Genomic DNA, 23358 nt, shown 5'->3' with positions numbered 1-23358 from the left:
TTACCACCCCATCATCCTGATCATTAAAGTATATGACAAACAACATTGGACCCAATACAGATCCCTCAGGCACACCACTAGTCACCGGCCTTCAACCTGACAAACAGTTATCCACCACTACTCTCTGGCATCTCCCATCTAGCTACTGTTGAATCTATTTTACTACTTCAATATTAATACCTAACGATTGAACCTTCCTAACTAACCTTCCATGCGGAACCTTGTCAAAGGCCTTACTGAAGTCCATATAGACAACATCCACTGCTTTATCCTCGTCAACTTTCCTCATAACCTCTTCAAAAAATTCAATAAGATTTGTCAAACATGACCTTCCACACACAAATCCATGTTGACTATTCCTAATCAGACCCTGTCTATCCAGATAATTATATATACCATCTCTAAGAATACTTTTCATTAATTACCCACCACTGACGTCAAACTGACAGGCCTATTATCTATGCATAAAGGACTGAGAGATGAATATAATTGCTTATATGTTTCCCATCCCCACCATACATGAATTTCTTAACAGCAAGTTCTTAGTCCGCATCGGATTTCAGGGTCACGCTTATGAATTCTGCAAGGGAGAGTTTCCATTACCCAAACCGAACTAACAAGTGGTGCCTATATGAGGCTGGAATGCACTCATTACTTTTGTAAACATAATGGTCTGAATTTAAAGTGACCAACCACAGAACTCACTGCTCCTCTCCAAGAAATATTTCCATAAGAATCTGAATCAGGTTTAATATCACTGGAGTACATTGCAATACATCATTATACAATTATAATTGACATGAGGTATATATACAGTACTGCGCAAAAAGCTTTGTATTTAGAACTATGTAAATAGGGTGCCTAACACCGTTGAACAGGGCTGTACCTGTCAACATGGAGTGCTGAGCAAACTTGTAAATCCACAGGAGCAAAGGATGCTGGAAATGGTGAGGGGGGAGCACTGCAGGTGGGGTGTGGTACAGGTGGCAGTGCAGGTGTGCTGGGGCAGGGGTGACATGGCTGCAGACATACCTAGCCCTGAGACACCAGGCAAGGTCACTTGATCCCAAACAATTGGTTTTTGATTATTACAGAACATCTCCCTCATGCTTCCTGCTCTCTTCTCTCTCCCGACCCCTTTTCCTAAACATGATACCCCTCTTCCTGTCCCCTTCCCACTCTCAGTCCACAGTAGGGACTCACTTCAGAATCAGGTTTATCATCACTTACATATGTCATGAAATTTGTTATTTTTGGGGCAGCAGTGCAGTGCAATATATAAGCTTACTACAGTAAAGACACCCCAGCTATACATATGCGCCTAAGACTTTTGCACTGTACTGTAGTAAGTATATCTCTCTGTCTCGCTACCTATATAATTAAATTACGTAAGTAGTGTAAAAAGTGAGGGAGGGTTCTTGGATTCATTGTTCATTCAGAAATATTATAACAAAGGGAAAAAAGCTGAAACATTGAGTATGTATCTTCAGTGTCCTGTACCTCCTTCTTGATGGTAAAAATGAGAAGAGGGCATGTCTTGGGTGATGGCAGGCCTTATGATGGATGCTGCCATCTTGAGGAATTTATAAAGATCCCACAGCATGAACCTCTTTTTGTTTGACATGTACAGGTGACCTTGCATTTGGGTTACAAGCCACTTAGGTTACAGAAATTCACTTACAGATTTCACAAATCAGTATCCAAAAATTGAGATACAGAATAAGTTTTGCTCATACAGAAGTTATATCAGGAAAAAAATAAATGTTTAAAAGAAACAAAAGAATAGTGTCAGTTTTTATTCACACAGAAAGGTGAGGGAATAAGATTTGGTATAATGTCAATTGAATTTAAAATTATTGCCGGGTTCCTCCAGTCAGCTGACACAGGAACACACAGGTCAGAGTGCAGCGCTGCCAAGCTCAGCACCTGCAAAGCATTGTGGGAAGATGCAGTACCATGGCTACCTCATTAAAGTACAGTATTCCCAAAGCCTTTACTGCACTTCCACTAAGTCACAATGTTTGCACCCATTATTCCCCCCCCCAATCTGCTTCTATTTCTTCCATGATCCCCAATCCTTGAATTTCATCCATTTCCCTCATAGCCCCATTTGCTGAACCCTTTCCTAATCCCTCAGCCTTACGCGCCAGGGAAAATGTGCCTCACAGAGGAACACAGCACCATGAAACACCTCTTGTCATCTTCGCATCCTTGGACTGGAGAGAGTGTGGCAAAGGAGAGACTGGCCTGTGACTGTTAACCCACTCAAAGCAGTGACTCGTGTCCAAATCTTATGGATCAACAGTACAGTGACCAGAAGTCAAACCTGACAATTTGTGTTGTTTCTTCCGCAGTAGTCTTGTCCAACCCCGGAGTCTAATGTTAGCCACAACTAATAAACAATGGCAGTGCGTTATTTTGTCCTCACTGATAAAATGGCTCAATGCAAGAGGAAGTATTGTGTAAGTATACAGCCCCACTTGTAACATGGGATTCAGAGAAACTACAGCATAGTAAAGGCTCTTCAGAGCCAACTACTTAACCACAATCTAACCCTCCCCTCCTTCAATCATCCATGTGCCTTTCTAAATGTTGTTCAAATGCCAGTATTGTACCTGCATCTACCACTACCCCTTGATAGGGAAACTGAAATCATCTCTGGAAAATCAGCTAAAATATGCCAATGGAACTGCAGAGTCTTTATACTTACAGAGTATAAACTTTATAGTTACAGAGAAAGGTTGAACAAGTTAGGTCTCTATTCATTGGAGCGTAGAAGGTTGAGGGGGGATTTGATCGAGGTATTTAAAATGTTGAGAGGGATAGATAGAGTTGACGTGAATAGGCTGTTTCCATTGAGAGTAGGGGAGATTCAAACGAGAGGACATGATTTGAGAGTTAGGGGGCAAAAGTTTAAGGGAAACACGAGGGGGTATTTCTTTACTCAGAGAGTGATAGCTGTGTGGAATGAGCTTCCTGTAGAAGTAGTAGAGGCCAGTTCAGTTGTGTCATTTAAGGTAAAATTGGATAGGTATATGGATAGGAAAGGAGTGGAGGGTTATGGGCTGAGTGCGGGTAGGTGGGACTAGGTGAGATTAAGAGTTCGGCACGGACTAGGAGGGCCGGAATGGCCTGTTTCCGTGCTGTGATTGTTATATGGTTATATGGTTATACATGCTCTTGGGCTCCTACCAAAAGGAGGCAAAAACGTCAGACATCTCTATTCATAAACATAATTGTGTGAGCACACAAGAAAAAGACTCAAAATAGAAGCGACTCCTGAAAGAATTCTCACATCATTCAAACACAGTCAATTAAAACAGGTAGCAAAATAACTTGCGTTGTACAAAGCATCCGAGACATAACATCACTGAAATTAAAATTTAGCAAATAAACTTACATCCAAATTTTGGGTTGCTTCGAAGCAGTTTTGGATTTAAAAAGAATCCAACAAAGACAAAGCCTGAAATGGTGATAATTATCAGACAACCAAGGACAGCAGAGATAACACAGCTCAGGAAGTACCTACATGAGAAAGCAAATTAAAAACATCAAGTTAATGAATATTAAAGCATGTGCACTGTAAAGACTTCAGTGACCTGAGCTGTTACAATTCTGATTTTCTGCTGTCAAAGCCTATTGAACAGGTGTGGTGCAGAAGGGATGGCTGAGCAATTTTAGCAAAGATTAAATAAACGAGCTTTTTCTTCAACACCTATGAATAAACAGTCAACCGAGTCCTGATGAAGGGTCTCAGCCTAAAACGTTTACTGTTTATTTTTCACCATGATGCTGTCTGACCTGATAAGTTCCTCCAACATTTTGCGTGTGTTACACCTTGATGCAACAAATGTTACACCAGCTCTCCATTTACACCAGTTCTGCAGTACTCTCACTTTTTATTCTCCTCATATTCTCACCAACTCCCTGGATTACACCTCTTACCTGCACATTAGGGGCAATTTACAGCAGCTCATTAACCCACCTTTGGGATTTGGGAGGAAGTGGGATCACCCTCCTTTGCTTTTGGTCATTGGCAAGAATCTACAGTGGTGAGGTCCACCTGACACAATCAGCATGGCAGCCAATCTGATAACCTTCCAGTAGCTGGTTATTGCCTGTGAATATTCTGCTGATCCCTCTGTCACTGTACAGGAGAGCCGCCAGATCATCTGAATGCATCACACCTTGGCTTTGATTGCAGAAACTGCAGAGAGTTGTGTCCACAGGTCAGCACCTCACGGGAATCGGCCTCATCTCTATGAACTCTGTCTATACTTCTTGCTGCCTCCGTAAAGCAGCCAGCATAATCAAAATCCCCACCCACTCCAGGCATTTTTTCTTCTCCCCTCTCCCACAGAGCAGAAGATGCACAGGTCTGAAAGCAACTACAACAAGCTCAACGTGGCTTCTATCCTGCTGTTATAAGACTGCTCCTTTGTAAAATAAAATCAACTCTTGGCTTTGCAATCTTCATTATGATGCTGCACTATACAGCTTATCAGCACTGCACTTTCTCTGTAACCTTTTATTCTTTTTTTTCTCTTTTTCACTCTTTTTATTAATATCAACATGATAAGACTAGTACATAAATAATGGGATTACAAACTTACAAAATTAAAATGAACATAAAAGGATACACAAGCAATAAGTACAACATAGTTAAGTCTTCTCAAATCATGAATGATACAAATGTCACATAAATGAAACAAAAAAAACTAGGTAAATCATATTGGAAATAAAAACAGAAAAGAGAAAGAAAAATGAATAAATAAATAATATTAATACCCTAAGAAAAACTAAACTAACAAACTAACCACTAACTATTAAAAAAAGAGGAAAAAATGGGCTGTTTATAGAATCTATTCAAAAAATTACAAAATCATCAGTGTCCCCAACTCCGATCCTCTCTCTCTCTCTCTCTATATATATATATATAAAAATCAAAACCGGAAAAACAAATAGGATTGGAACAGGGTCAAATTACATCATGTGAAAATATGGAATAAATGGCCTCCAAATCTTTTCAAATTTAATAGAAGGATCATATACGACACTTTTAATTTTCTCCAAATTTAGACATAACATAGTTTGAGAAAACCAATGAAATACGGTAGGGGGATTAATTTCTTTCCAATTCAACAAAATAGATCTTCTAGCCATTAATGTAAGAAATGCAATCATCCGACAAGCAGAAGAAGATAAATGGATTGACTCCATCATTGGTAAACCAAAGATTGCAGTAATAGGATGAGGTTGTAAATCAATGTTCAATACTGTGGAAATAATATCAAAAATGTCTTTCCAATATTTTTTCAAAAGTGGACATGACCAAAACATACGAGTTAAAGAAACTATCTCAGAATGACATCTGTCACATATACGATTTATATGGGAATAAAAATGAGCAAATTTATCCTTGGACATATGAGCCCTGTGCACAACTTTAAACTGTATCAATGAATGTTTAGCACATACAGAGGATAAATTAACTAATTGAAGAATTTTATCCCAGTTCTCAATAGGGATAGTAAAGTTAAGTTCTCTTTCCCAATCATTTTTAATCTTATAAAAGTCCTCTGAACGTATTTTCATAATTATATTGTAAACATTTGATATTACACCATTCTGAAAAAGATTTAGTTCTAACAATTTCTCCAAAATACCCAAAGAATCAAGATTTGGAAAGGTAAGAAGTACAGTGTTTAAGAAATTCCTAATCCGTAAATATCGAAAAAAATGAGACCTGGGCAAATTTTATTTATTAGATAATTGTTCAAAAGCAATAAAACAATTATCCAAAAATAAATCAGAAAATTGTAGTCTTCCTTCAGTCTTCCAAGCTGAATAAGCTTAGTCCATAATATAAGGGTGAAAAAAGAAATTGGATACAATAGGAATAGTTCAAACAAATTGATTCAACCCAATAAATTTCGAAAATTGAAACCATATATGTAAAGTGTGTTTGACTATCAGATTGTCAATTCGTTTATGCAATTTAGAAAAAGCAAAGGGAAGAGAAGTCCCTGAAATAGAACCCAATGAGAATCCTTGTACAGATTTAGTTTCCAGATTTACCCAATGAGGGCTAGGAGATAAATCCCAATCCCAATCCCTTAACCAATAAGGTTTTTAATATCGAATATTAATTGCCCAATAATAAAATCTAAAATTAGGCAATGCCAATCCACCTTCCTTTCTTGCCTTCTGTAAATATCTTTTACCTAATCTGGGATTTTTGTTCTGCCATATATATATGAGGAAATTTTTGAATCAACATTGTCAAAAAAGGATTTCGGAATAAAAATTGGTACCACTTGAAATATATATAAGAACTTGGGTAAAATAATCATCTTAATAGCATTAATCCGACCTATCAGAGATAAAGACAATGGTGACCATTTAGTGAACAAACATTTAATCTGATCAATTAAGGGTAAAAAATTAACCTTGAATAACTCCTTATGATTTTTTGTAATTTTAATCCCCAAGTATATAAAAAAGACATTAACTAATTTAAAAGGTAAATTTCCATAAATTGGAACCTGTCTATTTAAGGAGAACAATTCACTCTTATTAAGATTCAATTTATACCTGGAAAAATTACTAAACTGAGCCAACAATGATATAACTGCAGGAATGGATTTCTCAGGATCAGAAATATATAATAACAAGTCATCTGCGTACAATGATAACTTATGTATATCCATCCCGCGAGTGATGCCAAAAATGTTAGGTGATTCTCTAATAGCAATTGCCAAAGGTTCTAAAGCAATATCAAATAATAATGGACTAAGAGGACAGCCTTGTCTGGTACCCCGAAATAAACGAAAAAAGGGAGATCTTTGATTGTTAGTAAAAACCGAGGCTACTGGAGCATGATATATCAATTTAATCAAGGATATAAATGTCGGACTAAAATTAAACTTCTCAAGCACAGTAAATAAATATGGCCATTCAACTCTATCAAATGCTTTCTCTGCAGCGAATGAAATGACACATTCTGAGATGCTGCTTGAAGGAGTATAAACAATATTCAATAATCTCCTAATATTGAAAAAAGAATAGCGATCTTTAATGAAAGCAGTTTGATCCTCCGAGATAATTTGAGGTAATACCTTCTCCAGCCTGGTCACCAGTAACTTGGAAAAGATCTTGGAATCTACATTCAATAAGGATATTGGTCTATAGGATGCACAGTCAGTAGGGTCTTTATCTTTTTTCAATATTAAAGAAATGGAAGCTCTATTTAATGATTGTGGCAATTTACCGAGTCTAATTGCTTCTTCAAAAACCTTGCATAATCAAGGAGAAAGAGTAGAGGAAAAACTCTTCAAAAATTCCACTGTATACCCATCTGGACCTGGTGCTTTCCCAGAATTCCTGGAGGAAATAACACCTTTAATTTCTGCATTTGTAATAGGAGTTTCTAATATTAAAAGTTCTTATGATAATTTTGGAAAATTCAATTTCCCAAGAAAATCATGTATGGTATTATGATCATGAGGAAATTCAGAATGATACAGGGAAGTATAAAAATCTTGAAAAGATTTGTTTATCTCATCATGGTTAACTGTCAGTTCACCATTCTGTTGACGAATCTTAATAATTTGACGTTTAACCACAGCATTTTTCAATTGGTTAGCTAACAGTTTACCCGATTTATCACTATGTATATAAAAATCAGTTCTGGTTTTCAGTAACTGATTTTCAATTGAAGATGTAAGTAATAAACTGTGTTCCAGTTGAAGCTCAACCCTTTGTTTGTAAAGCTCCTTACTGGGAGCAATCGAATATTTCTTGTCAATTTCTTTAATCTTATCAACCAATAAAAGAGTTTCCTTCTTAATACGCTTTCTCAAACCAACAGAGTAGGAGATAATCTGTCCACGTATATATGCTTTAAAAGTGTCCCAAAGTATTCCGCAGGAAATTTCATCCGTGGAATTAGTTGAAAAGAAGAAATCAATCTGTTCCTTCATAAATTTAATGAAATCCGGATCTTACAGTAAGGTAGAATCAAATCGCCATTGCTTAGTACTAGAAGCTGTATCCATTAATTTAATAGGAAGTTTCATTGGAGCATGATCAGAGATGGCTATAATGTCATAATCACAACCAGTTACAGATGGAATAAAACGAGAGTCAATGAAAAAATAGTCAATTCTCGAGAATGATAAACATGTGAGAAAAATGAAAACTCTGTCCTTAGGATGCAGAAATCTCCAAATATCGAAAATTCCATTATCAGTCAAAAAAGAATTGATGTAAGTGGCTGACTTATTTGGTAAAGTCTGAATGGATATAGATCTATCCAGCAAAGGATTTAAACAGCAGCTGAAGTCACCACCCATTATTAACATATATTCATTTAGATTAGGTACAGAAGTAAATAAAGACTTAAAGAAATCAGGATAATCCACATTTGGAGCATAAACGTTAACCATAGCACCCTTCTTATTAAAAAGTAACCCAGTAATTAACAAAAATCTACCACTCGGATCCGAAATAATATCCTGTAGAACAAAAGTTATAGAGGAGTCAATAAAAATTGAAACGCCTTTTACTTTAGCATTTGAATTTGAATGGTACTGTTGACTACCCCCCAAAACCTAAAAAAACGTTGACTACCCTCTTTCCTCACGAGTTTCTTGTACAAAAATAAAATGCGCATTTAGTCTTTGGAATACTTTAAAAATCTTTTTCCGTTTAATCGGATGGTTTAAGCCATTAGTATCCCAAGAGACAAAATTAATGGACTGAGCCATATTTCTAAAATCAACCCTTTGGTATATAAAGAGTTAACCAAAGTATGAACTCATGCTCTCGGAAGAGGAACAAAAATAAGGGGAAGACCCGGAAATGACGACACGGCGGACATGTTAGTAGTTTGAAATCAGCCCAAATGAAAGAACTAGAAAAACTAATAAAAAGAGCAATAGAATTAGAAAGGAACCGCCCGCCCACCACCCATGGAAAAGAGACCCTCCTGAGTCTAAAGGAAGCCAGGAAAAAAAGGTGTGAGACTAAATCTACCCCCATGTCTCCAGAAGGCGACTCCAGATATATAAAGGAGAAAAAAAAGATCCACCCAAAATCCTAAAAAGTAATTAACACTATACTAAAACAGACTTCTTAATATAATTGCTAGTAAAAAAAACAAAAAGAATATAAACACTGGTAACTTATAAATCGGGTTAAAACCCGAACAAATAAAAGTTAGGATGTGATAAGAAAGGCATTACAGGAAGAAGACGACAAAAAAAAGGCAAAATTTAAAAAAAAGCAAGAAATATTTTAGAAAAGAAACCGCTATCTTAGTTACACAAAAACTGAAGAAATATATCAAAACGTTAAAAAAAATACACCTTCAAAAGGAATAATAATAATGACCAAAAATAAAATACAATGGTTAAAGTAAGTAAATTAAAAAGATTAGTATGTCGATAAAGAAAAACTTTAATTGGAATATAAAATGTAAAATAAACCTACACCAGTAGTCAGAAACAAAATCTGGTTTTGGAAACAAAAACTATCTCCTAACGATCAAAACCATACATTTATTAGAGACGAGAATCCGAAGCAGTAGGGTAGTTCTCATCCAGAAAGCTTCGAGCATCAGATGTGGAGAGAAAAACACGTCGTGGTGCATTCGAAGGCGAGATTCTAAGTTTTGCAGGGTATAAAAGCGCTGGTTTTAGATTTTTCTCATAACATTCGGACATCAAAGGTTTAAAAGCGAGCCGCGCCTTCATCACTTCTGGGCTGAAATCCTCCACAAGCCGAAATTGGAATTCTCTCAATTTAACCATCCCTAAACGCCAAGCCAAACGAATAAGGTGCTCTTTAAAATGCACATAATGAAATCGAACAATTACAATAGGTAGTTTAGATGAAGAACTTGGTGATCGGCATATAATTCTATGGGCACGATCAAGTAACGGAGGACTATCTGGGAATACAGAAGGGAACGCATCCTTTAAAAGTTGAGCGAAATACTTCGAGGGGTCCCCTTGTTCGATACCTTCCGGGAGACCAAGTATGCGTAAGTTCTGTCTTCTAGACCGATTTTCAAAATCGACACTCTTGGCTTTAAGTATTTCCAACTGTTTAATCGCCAAAAATAATTTCTGCTCTAGTTTCTCGATTTTCAAGTCTCGCTTCTGAGCGTCCTCTTGCAGAGTTGCGATTAAAGTTTGATGCTGTTTAACTTCATGACCAATCTTATCCAGAGAATCCTGGAAAGCCTTTAAATCTGCTTTGAAAGTTTGTTGTTGTTCTTCAAATTTTTCATTCAAGAGCTCCAATAACGTATCATAAGTCAATTCAGTACGCTTAGGATCAGTCTTTTTTTCTTTCCATTGCCATTAGAATCTTTCCCAGGGTCTCGCCCTTTAGATCTTAAAGCCATTTCAGTACTCATTTCTTCAAAATTCACAGTACCCTCTTAAAGTCCAAAAAAGTAGTAAGAATCTTCTGGTGTAGGTAAAAATAAGTTAAATAAGGGTGATCATAGGGTAAAAAAGTAAAGGTTATGGAGCGAATCTAAAACAGTGCTCACTCCATGAGTATCTCCTGGTGACCTCTGTAACTTTTTATTCTGTATCATCATATTGTATAACCTTGCTCTACTTCAAAGGATTTGACTGTATGAACAGTCTGCAAGACAAGCTTTCCTCTGTATCTCCGTACATAACTATAATAAACCAATAACCAAAATCTGGAAACTGGAGCAAATGCTGAGATGGGTTGAGCTTAATCAGGGAAAGCAAAATAATATTGAACTGAAAATGAAATGTTATGCTTGTTCCACAATCAAACAGGAGGTTAAATATCTGCATCTAGTGGTACCTGAAAAACTGATCTCAAAAGCAAAGAGGCATTCGTTTTCCAGCTCTGATTCCCAATACAGTATTCAAAGCATTCAGTGCATAGTGAACAGTACATTCTGTATATTTCCTTCTACATTATATTTCTGTGCACCCTCACAACAAACACGGCTATTAAATGTCAAGATGCAAAATTACAGTTACACGATCTTTGAACATACTTTGGAGATATATTTGGTACCCAGCACTCCCAAACGTGCGCGAAATGGACAGCAGTGAGTCCAGTAACACTCGTTTAAATCATCTGCACTTTACTGAATGAAAACATTAACAGATGTACTGAAATAAAGCTCTACGTAAGTTAGCACTCGGAATTAGGCAAAACCATCGATACAACACCACTTAATATATCAGGACCATTATATCATACCTCCAATCAATAGCACATACGAAACTTACATTCACAGTGATGGTGAGGGTTTGGTCGAAAATTTAAGTACTTTAGCTTGGTTTGTGTTTGAACTGGTTCTGATTGGGCAAATTTTCAACTTAATGATGTTAAAACCAGACCCGACCACAGCCTCTAGTCAGGACCATGTGACTATACATGGTCATAACAGTTTAATTCAACTTCTGTTCCACTCAAAAATATTGCGAAATAGCTATGTGTATTTTTCTTATTGACAAGCATACAAAAACCTGCCTTACCGGTAATTTCTGCCTCCTACACAATTGTTCAGCCACTTACAGTGATGATCAAAATTACCTACACACTTCTTGCATCTATTGCAGTGATGGGAATTTCGACACCTGTGAATCAGAAATACAAGAAAATATAATCTATCATCCCAAAATTATAATAAATATTAAAAGATAGGAACTTCTATACTTTTCCCACAGAGGAATAACTGTAGGGTCCTAGTGTGCTTCTAATTTGGTCAAAATACAAATAAATTACACTAACACTGCAGTGCAAATAGCCTACATATTGTACAGCATTCTAAAACAGCATCTGTAGTGAAACGACATGGTGGGAAGTAGTAACAGATAAACAGTCAAAGTCTGAAGGAGAGCACAGATCAGAATATTCATTGGGGAGGGTCCAGAGGAGGTTCATGAGATTGATCAATGGAGTTGAGTGGGATATTAAATCAGCCATGATGGATGGAAGAGCAGACTTAATGGGCCAAATGAACTAATTGTGCTCCAATGTATTATGTTCGATAGATAATACAGTACCGTGTTTTACTCTGAATATTCCGAATATCATACTTTCTAAAACCTTACTTAGTATTTGCAACTTTTTCTTCAATATCAAAAGAAACTTCGGAGCATTGTCACAGGAAAACAGCCTCGTCGTCAAGGACTTAAAGAAATAATTTCTTTGTTGCAAGTATTTTCAATCAATTTTACAATTCTAAGGCAATTATTTGCAGTTACTATAAAGGTATCAAGTAACTACTGGTTGGAGTTCAAAACTGTTAATATGATATAGACATAAAGATATCAGTTTAGACAATCTTAATTCTGCATTGAGTAATATACATGATTTTGTATTATTCTAATGGCTTACGACATCATAGGTCTACAAAGACACAAGGTCAGAGGTTAGGTATAAAGTTCTTCAAACCTGATCTGATCAGCTTTATTTGTTACATGTACATTGAAACATCAAAACTTACAGTAAAACGCACTGTTTTGTCTCAGCGGCCAATACAGTCAGAACAACTCCATCACTTGTGCTGGGGACAGCCCACAAGTACCACCATGCTTCCAGCACAAATGTAGCAAACTCACAATTCAATAACCCTAGCCCATACATTTTGGAATATGTACCTGGAGGGAAGCCATTCAATCACAGAGAGAGCATACAAACACCTTATAGACAGCGTTGGGAATTGAACCTCATCTCCCAGCTAGTGCTATAAAGTGTTACTCCGACTGCCACACTACCATTGAACAAATGAACCTCGCCGATCCTCTACTTTGTATATTTTTCAGTTCTAAGCAACAGAAGCATTACTCAATCTGATACTTACACCATAACTTCACAAAGCGGGCAGTAGCGCTTATGGCGACCAGATTTAAGTGGTTTGCCTTTGTACACCGGGGGTAATCTTTTATATCCCTTGGCCCGAACGATATCCTCAGCTGGGTCGATGGTGGCTGCAATCACCTGAAAAGCTACGTGCCAAATAAAAGTACCACCAAACCACTAAAACGGGTTAAGGTTAAAATGTTCTGAATATTATGGATGAAATTTTGTAACTCTTTGCTTATCAGTTTTAAAACACTGAAATAAAATTAGACATGACCAAGCCAAATAACAACTTGTCTTGTAGTCTGTAGTCTAGTATAGCTTTCTCTGTGTTTTTTTATTACGTAGTTCAGTCTAGTTTTTGTACTGTGTCATGTGAACCATGGTCCTGAAAAACGTTGTCTCATTTTTACTATGCACTGTACCAGCATTTATGGTTGAAATGACAATAAAAATTGACTTGACTTGACTTGACCTGACCTATCTATAATTTTAAAGCTGGAAGTACTAAATACAGTAGTGTTATACACACATGAATACACACAAGTCAGCTATTTCAGCTTTGATCCAAGTTAAATGTCTTGCATTATTGGTGTTAAGCTGGTCAAACCATCACCCAAGTAAAATATTTTAATCAATTTGATCCATGCTAAAATTCCTTAGGATTGTAAAAGTGAATAGCTCCAAAATATATGCACGAATATTGAAAAAACTGTAAGTTCTTCTAAGGTGGTAAAATCATTAGGCTGTTTGTATTAAACCCTGTTCTACTAAAGAGTCGACGTCTCAGTCCTAATTAAGGTCCTTGGCCCAAAGCATAACTCTTTATTCTTTTCTATAGATGCTTTATGACTTCTTGAGTTCCTCCAGCTGTGCGCATGTGTGTGAGAGACTCATTGTTTGCTTACTGTTATATTCTTTAATGTAGTTCCCCCAACTTATGTTGCATGTTTTGTAGCGTATTCAGGTTTAAAGCTTAGATTTAATATCGAATCAAATCACTGATAATACTTTTTTTAAACTGATAATACTGATCATTCTTCCGTAACTATTCTATCATTAGTTCATGCTTTTCCCATTAAACAGAAATATTCCCTCATGGGTTTTTCAACCTAAAGATTCTCATATTTCATAAATTGGTCCCGCGTGTCTTTGAAGTTCAGTCACTTTGCCCATCCACAGGCAAATGAAGGTGATCCATAATCAAGTCAAATAGCTTTTTATTGTCATTTCGACCATGAACTGCTGGCACAGTACACAGTAAAAATGCAACAACGTTCCTCCAGGACCATGGCGCTACATGAAACAACACAAAACTACAGTAGACTATGTGAGACAACTTTATCTTTTATTAAAAGAAACAGAAGTCATGCTGAACCTTTATAAACATATGTATCACATTCAGTACTGGTCATCCCATGACAGCAAAGATGTGAAGGTTTTACAGACTGCAATAAAAAAACTTTATGAGAGTGATTCCTGGAATGTGATACGACAATTAGAAATATTACAAAAGTTTGCGTCACTTTTCTAAAAGAAGAGAAATCTGAGTGTAGATTTGATAGCGATGAGGGGTCTGGACAGAGGGGATAGTGGGAAGCTGTCCCCGCTGGTGAAGGGGTAAAGAACTAAAAGTCACAGGTATATAACTAAGGGAAAATCAATTAAGAGTGACTTAAGATAAATCTCATTTTCATTATGCAACATATATATTCACTTTATTAGGCACACCAGCTCGTTAATGCAAATATCTAATCAGCCAATCATGTGGCAGCTGCTCAATGCATACAAACATGCAGACATGGTCAAGACGTGAAGCTGATGTTCAGACCAAACATCAGAATGGGGAAGAATGTGATTTAAGTGACTGTGACCATGCCAGACTGGGTGGCTTGAGTATCGCAGAAACTCTTGATCTCCTGGGATTTTCATAGAAAACAGTCTCTAGAGTTTACGGAGAATGGTGCCAAAAAGGAAAAAAAAAAATCAGTGAGCAGCAGCTCTGTGGGCAAAAATGGCTCATTAATGAGAGGTCAGAGAATGGCCAGACTGGTTCAAGCTGACAGGAACGTGGCAGTAACTCAGGTAACCTTGCATTACAACAGTGGTGTACAGAAGAGCCTCTCTGAATGCACAACATGTTTGAACCTTGAAGTGGATGGGCTCCAGCAACAGAAGGACACACGGAGTTCCACTCCTGTATTCAATAAAGTGGCCAATGAGTATCTGGAATGATAGTAATCTGCATATGTGACGCAGGCAGGTTCCGTTCTGTCCTTGCATAAATAAATGGTGAGGAAAATCTTGAAAGGCTGCAGAGAAATGACCAATGGGTAGAACTGACAAACTACTCGGATGGACAACAAGCATGGACACAATTCTCCAAATGATCTCCTTCTATGCTGTAACCATTCTATGATAGGGTTTGCCTGCAGAGACAGGCAGTACTTGCTAGCCATTTGCAGTAAGATTTCCTGGTCTTGTAGTCACCTTAATACTTTAGACTCTAGTTTATTACAGGAAAATGTGCTAAATCAGAAGAATAAATTATAAAATTCATACAGTATATTTTTACATGATTAATACCCACTTCTACTACAGTTCTTTATCAGCTCAAATGCTTGTAAATTTCCATGCTCACCAAACCTGAAACCAGCAGATTATCTGCAAGATGCAACTCGCAAATAAGATCACTGCAAGGAAACAGGTCAGGCTGTGCAACTATTTCCTTAACCGCGCACTAGTAAGGTCTTGCAGTCCTGTTAAAAAGGATACAATGTAGCCAGCAGGTACCCATCTCGATGGAAGAAGAGGGATAAGTATACCCACTACAACGATAGGGAAGTACAAGCAGGCGATCCAAGATACTATCTGAAAGGGATGGGGTGGCCAGCTCCAACCATTGACCTTTGGACGCCTGGGGGTGCAGCGTCTTTGACTACGACGGTTTTCCTCTGGTTCAGTTTTATGACCCTTACGGAAGCAATCCATCTGCAATGTAACATTAAAAAGTCATAAGTAAATTAACGTTGAAATGAAAGTTATGTTAGTTCCACTATAGAGGCAATTCAGTTTACACTGCGTTAACTTTATGCCCCAGTCATGAGTGTAAAATGAATTCTCATAGTAGTTCCTATGCAGTTTCAATTCACTTTCCCTTTGTATAAACCTTGATTTTATTTATTCTGTGAGATGGTTTTCCTTACACAAACATTTTCACATCTGCCACACCCTCTCCTTTTAGTTACTTTTCTTCTCCTCCGGCTATATGGCAGCTTGCAAACAGCTTTGAGGTGCATTACCACCACCTTCTGAAGTGGAGTGTGAATCAGGATATCGAAATCCTATATATCTCAAATTCTATAAAAAGGTCTGTATTCTAAGGATCTGCACTATGTATTTAAATCAATAATCCTGTGGCCCTTTCTGCAAAATACTGCTAATGTTGCTGTATTTCCTGTCATATTGTTGTATTTGCAGTATAATCTCCCCATGTTCTTTTAGTAATCTGAAAATGAAAGGCGTGAGAGAGTGAGATACATCAGCTGGCTGAGAAGTGTCATACAGCAACCTCGTGCTCAATGTCAGCAACACCAGGGAATTAACTGTGCACTTCAGGAAGGGGAAACTGGGAGAACACACACCAGTCCTCATTGAGGGGTCTGCGGTGGAAAAGGGTCGCAGCTTCAAGCTTCTGTGTGTCAGAGAATCTATCCTGGGCCCAAAATATTGAAATAAAGCACCTCCATGCTGTACTGCATTAGGAGTTTGAAGAGATTTGGCATGTCACAAATGTCTATAGTTGAGTGGTGGAGAGCATTCTGACTGGATCGACAGAGGACACAGAGGGACATACACTCAGCCAGTCCATCATGGGCAGAGACCATCCCGACATTAAGTATTTCTTTAAGAGGCGGACTCCCAAGAAAGCAGCAGCATCCATCATTAAGGACTCTCACCACTCAAGCATGCCCGCTTCTATTAATTACCACTGGAGAGGAGGTACAGGAGCCTCCTGCCTCTGCCAGCAGATTTTTGAATAGTCCACAAAGACTACTTCATTAGTTTGGATTTTGCACTATTTATTTTGTAATTTATAGTAGACTGTATCTTTGTGTTGCACTGTTGCCATGAAACAACAAACTTCATGACCTATCAGTGATAATAAACCTGATTCTGATTTTTATCTTTCAGTCAGCCGCACACCTGTTTTACTAAAACCTCCCAAATTCAAACAAAATATGTAGATTTTATTTAACATTCTCTTTGTGAAAACAAGTTATTTTTGTCTGTCATAACATACAAAGCCTTTCATTCCGACAAATCATTCTTTTCTGTGCTTTCTCCCGAGCTTTAACCTCTTTCCAATAGCATCCAACACTTTCCTGTTCCCGGAGATAAGGAAATTGTTCCATATATCCAAACAGGCCCATGTCACGAATCCCGTGACAAGTTGAAAAGGACCAGCAGAAATGGAACACACCTGGAGTCTGGTTTACTATAAATTAAGACTATATTTATTACTACTACGAATTAATATCATTAAACCGGATAATACGATACAGGTTATAAACTATATTATATATATCTCTCCACAAATGTGTGTGGATACAAAGATAATAGTCCCGGAGGTAGATATCAGTCTTACGGTGTCAGGTAAGTTTAAGTAGTTCAGTTCACTTTGTGCTGCGTCGAGTTGAATTGATGGGGAGAGAGAGAGAGAGAGAGAGTTAATTGAGTTGATGTTTAAGTTGGCAGCTTTAGTTGTTCTTGCTTCCAAAGTCTTTAGAGTCACTTTGTGTGAACCCCACACAGACGGACAGAGCCCCATCTAGGGAACGGTCTACTAACCCACAGCACGGGTTCACCACCAGCAGACCCCCCACCGGCAAGCTCTTACCCACACTGGTAATTACAGGTGGAAATTAATCGGTCTGTGGCCTCCACCCTCGTGGTGGTCTTAAACTCCACCAGTGGGTTCTCGGGTAGCTTCCGCACTTCTCCCATATTGTGTCTCCTCTGCCGTTATCAGACCAAAAGCCTCAACTTTTTATAATCCATTCGAAATTCCAGCCGTCCGTTAGCTCAACTGCTCTGAGCTGTTACCATGGTGACTTCCCAACTCGTGTCTCAGCTGGCGCCGTACTCTCACTCTCTCTCTCTCTCTCTCAAGGTCACAATTAAAAGTGTTATCAAAACCAAGTCAGAGTCCTCTCTCTTTTAATTGCCTATTTGTTCATTAGACTGATGAATTTTCTAGCAGTTTCTCACCTGCATGACACACATCCCATTCAGTTTAAAGGAACAAGCGGAGACCACACGGTAACATTTTTGCATTAGGTTTTAACAATCTATGAGCCTTGATGTATATTCTGAAAAGAGAGACCTAAATCCAAGGAGATGACAGTCACTTAGGACCGAGTGACGAAGACCTTTTCACTGAGGAGAGTAAATGTTTGAAATTTCCCAGCCCAGTCAGCTTGTAGGCACTCAGTGCAACTGATAGCTTTTTGAAATGGAAGGTAACCACAAGATATTATCATGTAGGTAGCAACAGGAAACTGTTTTAAATATACAAAGTAATTTAAAATTCTTTCTGAAGACTGTGCTTTAATATTATTGCTGAGATTGAACAGTTTATATAATGACTGAAGAACTATAACATGTAATCATTCTACCAAAAGCTGTCAGTCTCAGCTGTGAAGGTAGTCGATCAGCTCCAATCCATTGGGACAACGGAGAATCTCAAAGATTTACAAGCACTGCAATGAAAAAGCTAACTCCTGACCCAGTCCAAAATGTGAGAGAAGAACTACAAGAGTTCCACTTTAGGGCACATATTCCCCTCCCCTCTCCACTTTCTGCAGCGATCACTCACCACAACTCCCTTGTCTGCTCATCGCTCGCTAACTCCCCTCCAGGCTCTTATCCCAGCAACCTGCCCCTACTCATCGTTCTCATCACCATTCAGGGCCTCAAACAATCTTTCCAGGAGAGGCAGCTTTTCACATGCAACTCCATCAGCGCCATGTATTGCATTCAGTGCCCTCAGCGTGACCTGCTCTACATTGCAGAGACCTGAAGCAGACTTGGGGACCACTGCATTGAACACCTTCATTCCAGATGCTAACGGTCAGGATATCCTCGTGAGCAGCCATTCCATTCCGCTTCCAATTCTCACACTGACGTATCTGTCCAGGGCCTCCTCGACTACCATGTTAGAGTGTTAGGCTTGCTCAAAGCAATACCATCCTGATAGTCTCCAACCTGCATCAACATCACAGACCAGCACCTTCAGATTCCTCACCTCCTTCCCTTTATTCCACAGTCAACTGCCCTCTCCTATCAGATTCCATCTTGTTCAACCTTTTGCCTCTTCTATCACCTGACAGTAATCCCATTTACCTACCTTCCACCTGGATTTACCCATCACCCATCAACACCTCTTCCCCTCTTGCCCTTTCCTTCTGGCGCATGTCCCCCTTCCTTCCAGCCTTATGAAGGGATTGTCCATTTCCCTCCTAGCTGCTGCCTGACCCCCGAACTCCTCCAGCATCCAGCACGTGTCACTCCAGTTTTCCAGCACCCCTAATCTGTCTCTCTATTGTCCCTTTGATCAAAGGTCAAAGTATATTTATATCAAAGATTGCATGCAGTAGCCAACCCTGAGACTTAAATTCTCCACAGTCACAAAACCCATTCAAAATAAAACATTCCCCCCCCCCCCCGCAAAAAAAAATCCCCAGAACAGCAGCAAGAACATCACCCTCCCTCCCCGGCACAACAAACAAATCCCTTGAACAGCAACAAGAACATCGACCTGAGCAACACACACAACATGCTGGAGGAACTCAGCAGGTCAGGCAGTGTCTATGGAAAAGAGTACAGTGGGCCCAATATGTCAACTGCACTCTCTGCCTGGCCTGCTGAGCCCCTGCAGCATTTCGTGTGTGTCGCTTGGACTTCCAGCATCTGCAGATTTTCTCCAGTTTGTGACTGGACATCAACCTGAAGTGGCGTTGTTCACTGGCACTACCTGGGCCAGAAGAGTGATGCCAGCAAGCTTCAAATTTACCAGGACTCCTTGATACCACAAGCCATTGCACACACTGAAGTGCCTCAATGTTGGTCACTCTCACCTCACTACCTGAAAATTGCTGTCTCATCTACATTTTCACCTCTGCTGTGTGATCCAGGCAAAACCAGAATTGGGCACCCAAGCCCAGGTTACAGCAGGTTAAGTCCCATTTGACAGCACTAACACTTTGGCTGATACGGCATACAATGATGATGAAAATGAATATTTGTGCCGACAATTGAAAGAAAACTGACTAGAGTGGTTTTACACTGTCATACCTGGTCACTACTTCGCATGTTCGGGATAGTATTGTAAATGTAGTAGACGAGGGTGGCGACAAGGCCGGCGCTGGAGGACATCGCAATGTAAGTTTACGATGCGCCATGCTCCTACCTTGGGTCGTGACATTGGCTCTGGGTCTGAGATCCTTTCGAAGCGGATCATTATCGTTAAATCCGTCCCCGTGAAAAGTAACTCGGTTCAGCAACACACAACCATCCCCTTCCCCTCGGCAGCCCGACCCGGGGCTCGGCACCGGAGCGCTGCCCACACCATCGCGCAGGGCGAGTGAATGACCGGCTGTGATTTCACCCTGCACCACCATATCGCCAAGAACCGCGCCACGGCGGGTATCGACCGGGCGGACAGCGGATAGTGATGGCCGCCACTCCCCGAGCAGAAAACACGTCCGCTCGCCATACCTTTCAAACACGTTATGAGCCATTGCAACCGCCAACACCATGGTCACCACTGTCCACGTCACAAACCGCCTTTCGTGACGCGACACACACTGCGCCTGCGCGTTCCGACGCCCGCGCGGCGCGGGAGACTGCGGGTCGCTGGGGGAGGGGCTGTTTTCTTCTTCCAACTCCGATCGTCTGCCCGCTCCTCCCTTCCCAAAAAGTCCCAGTGTTTTCCGACCTTTCCTACTTGCCAACACTCCTCTTAGGCGCAATATACTTTCCGGCGCCCCCATAGTGTAAAATCAAATCTACCATATGCTAAAATGAGAAAATGATTCTGCTTTAAACTTTTATCTGTCTTTAGAAGCTATCTTACACACCACGTTGTACAGCATCTTCGATATCATTGTGATCTTTGAGCTTGGTGGTTTTTTAGCAAGAGTTGAAATATCGGGTTCAAGTTGTGACAGCAAAAGGCTTAAGACCCCACGCGTAACAATGTCCAAGCGGTTTCTTTTTTCTTTGTATGTCGTTCACTGCACTGAAGCCTCTTTCAACAAGGTAGGAGGATGGAAATGCAATGAAGAGCAGTTTGGCTCTTGTCCAAAGACTAGGAAACTTCGTACGACAGTGTAATCACACACCAAAAAAGCCAACATTTTTGAAAAAATATTGCTTCTTTATCATCCTGAATTTTGATCATTTCTTCTTGCAAGCGCTCTCCCTGTTCTTCCATCTTGCAAAGAAACGGGTTATTTACCCAGTCCAGATTTTCCAGATCGTTCAAGTCCTTGAATCCATTCTGAAAATCTTTCTACAGTGACTGCAGTACTCTGTTAAGTCACCATCTGTGAAAGACTTTCCACACAGGGAAACTGTGAGAACATACTTCTCCCAATGTTTTGCTTATTTATTTCCAAACGTCCAACTCTTTACCCACAGTGGACACTGTGCTTTTTGCCTGGATTAAATTGAAATTCTCACCCTACAGTTTCGTATTTAGAATGTTCATTTCGTCACACAGATCGGCTTGGTACGCTACAGCTCCATGTAGAAGTTCAATCTTACTTCCCAAGCTCTTGTTGAATTGGAGCAAAGACTGAACCACCGTGTCAAAAAGATCATAGAAACGTGTTAAGCAGCAGCCTTTTGACAGATATTTGTTTTTAACTTTTTACAAAGGACAATCTCTTCATAAGCTTTTCCAATTTTGATAAACCATGCATATGCCTTTAGCAATGCCTCGTTGCCTTGCACTGTTTATTCATCCAATTGTATCAGAAATTCTGTTTTTGTAGCTCTGTGCACAGATTATTCTCAATGTCCTCACTCATTTTGTCAATACGACAAGCTACAGAGTAATTACTTAGGAATTGATTTTAAAATGCTGGTATCCATTTTGAAAACAGTGGTGAGCATTTCTGATACACTGGCATTATTAACCTTTCACCAATTGCATGAGATTTTCCACATTTTGCTATAATTTTGGAAATGTTATAAGAAGCAATGAGACCACTATCAAGGTCTTTGAGTGTTCAACGCTTTTCAAATGCTTCTTTCATCTTCTGGAACTGAGTAACACCATAAGCGGCCTTTTGAGGGTGTCTTTTACCGAAGTGTTCCTGCAATCTTGATGGTTTCATTCCTTCATTAGGCAATACAGAGAAGACTCATGGAGCATTGCTGATCTGATGGGAACGGAATAAAACCATACTCCAAGTATGTAACTTTGTATTGACGCATCTTCTGTTTCTCAGCAGGATATTTATCCATCGTTATCAGGAATAAGCATAACATTAGAAAATCATGTTTAGAATCAGAAATCGAACAACGAATCTTCTCTAGATCAAGGCACAACATAACTTCAGGTAGCCATTGAACATGAGTGGGTGAGGCAGCCTCCTTCCACTTGAGCAAGATCACCCTCCTGGCCATAAGAGACATAAAGGCCAATACCCGCAAATTAGATGGCTTCAGTTTTGTAATACTATCCTCAGCAATACCAAACATGGCAGTCAAGGGATTTGGCTTAAAAATCACATTAAAGAGTACAGAAAAACTTTGAAATACACCTTTCCAAAAATTTTCAAGTCTCAGACATGTTCAAAACATATGAATTAGTGTGGCCACTCCATTAGTACATTTATCACAGTAGGGGGAAATATCTGCATAGAAACAAGAGAGCTTGTCCGGTGATGCCGTTGTCAAAAATGGCAGCTTAAGTCGCTAGCTCCTCCGGAAAAATGCGTATTAAGCCCCGTTAATTCACCAAATATAATATCTTTCAAAAAATGTTTGAACTGAAAAGAGGGGCAAGACTGGGGAAAAGTAATGGAAATAAAAAAAGCGACACTGTGGAGCCTGCGGCCGAGAGGAGTGCAGCGAGCGGCGCTCCAACCCGACCGCGTGCGAGCGAGGCGGCTGCTGGGCCTCGTTCAGGCAAAGCGGTGAATATCTTTGAAATCCTGAAAGAGATAAGGGAGTTCCGGAAAGAAATAGAACAGCAGCGCCATGATATTAAGGCAGAGCTCGCCAGCATTAATAAAAAAAATAGCGGTAGCAGAGACTCGAATTGAGAAGGTGGAAGATTGCATTCAAAACGTGGAACGGATACTGAGTAAGACAATAAAAATCATATATCACCAAGAAGGTAAACTGCTTGACCTGGAGAGAAGATCACGGTGAAAAAATATCAGAATCTACAACGTTCCCGAAGGAGCAGAGGGCTCG

At 39.3% G+C, this 23358-nt stretch overlaps 1 protein-coding gene across 1 annotated transcript in view; it reads right to left on the bottom strand.

The window, feature by feature from the left end:
* Nucleotides 1-20772, bottom strand: part of LOC140740548 (palmitoyltransferase ZDHHC1-like) — a 52153-nt gene extending 31381 nt beyond the window's left edge. The window contains exons 1-5 of the mRNA XM_073069798.1: nucleotides 20647-20772; nucleotides 15643-15858; nucleotides 12869-13044; nucleotides 11538-11639; nucleotides 3401-3525 (exon numbers count right to left, since the gene is read on the bottom strand). Of these exons, the coding sequence (XP_072925899.1) occupies nucleotides 3401-3525; nucleotides 11538-11639; nucleotides 12869-13044; nucleotides 15643-15858 (619 nt within the window). The 5' untranslated portion in view covers nucleotides 20647-20772. The remainder of the gene's footprint in view (nucleotides 1-3400; nucleotides 3526-11537; nucleotides 11640-12868; nucleotides 13045-15642; nucleotides 15859-20646) is intronic.
* Between the last annotated feature and the right edge of the window lie 2586 nt (nucleotides 20773-23358).

This window comes from Hemitrygon akajei, chromosome 17, assembly GCF_048418815.1.
Source record: "Hemitrygon akajei chromosome 17, sHemAka1.3, whole genome shotgun sequence".
Classification (NCBI taxonomy): Eukaryota; Metazoa; Chordata; class Chondrichthyes; order Myliobatiformes; family Dasyatidae; genus Hemitrygon; species Hemitrygon akajei.
This window is presented reverse-complemented; position numbering and strand designations above follow the sequence as displayed.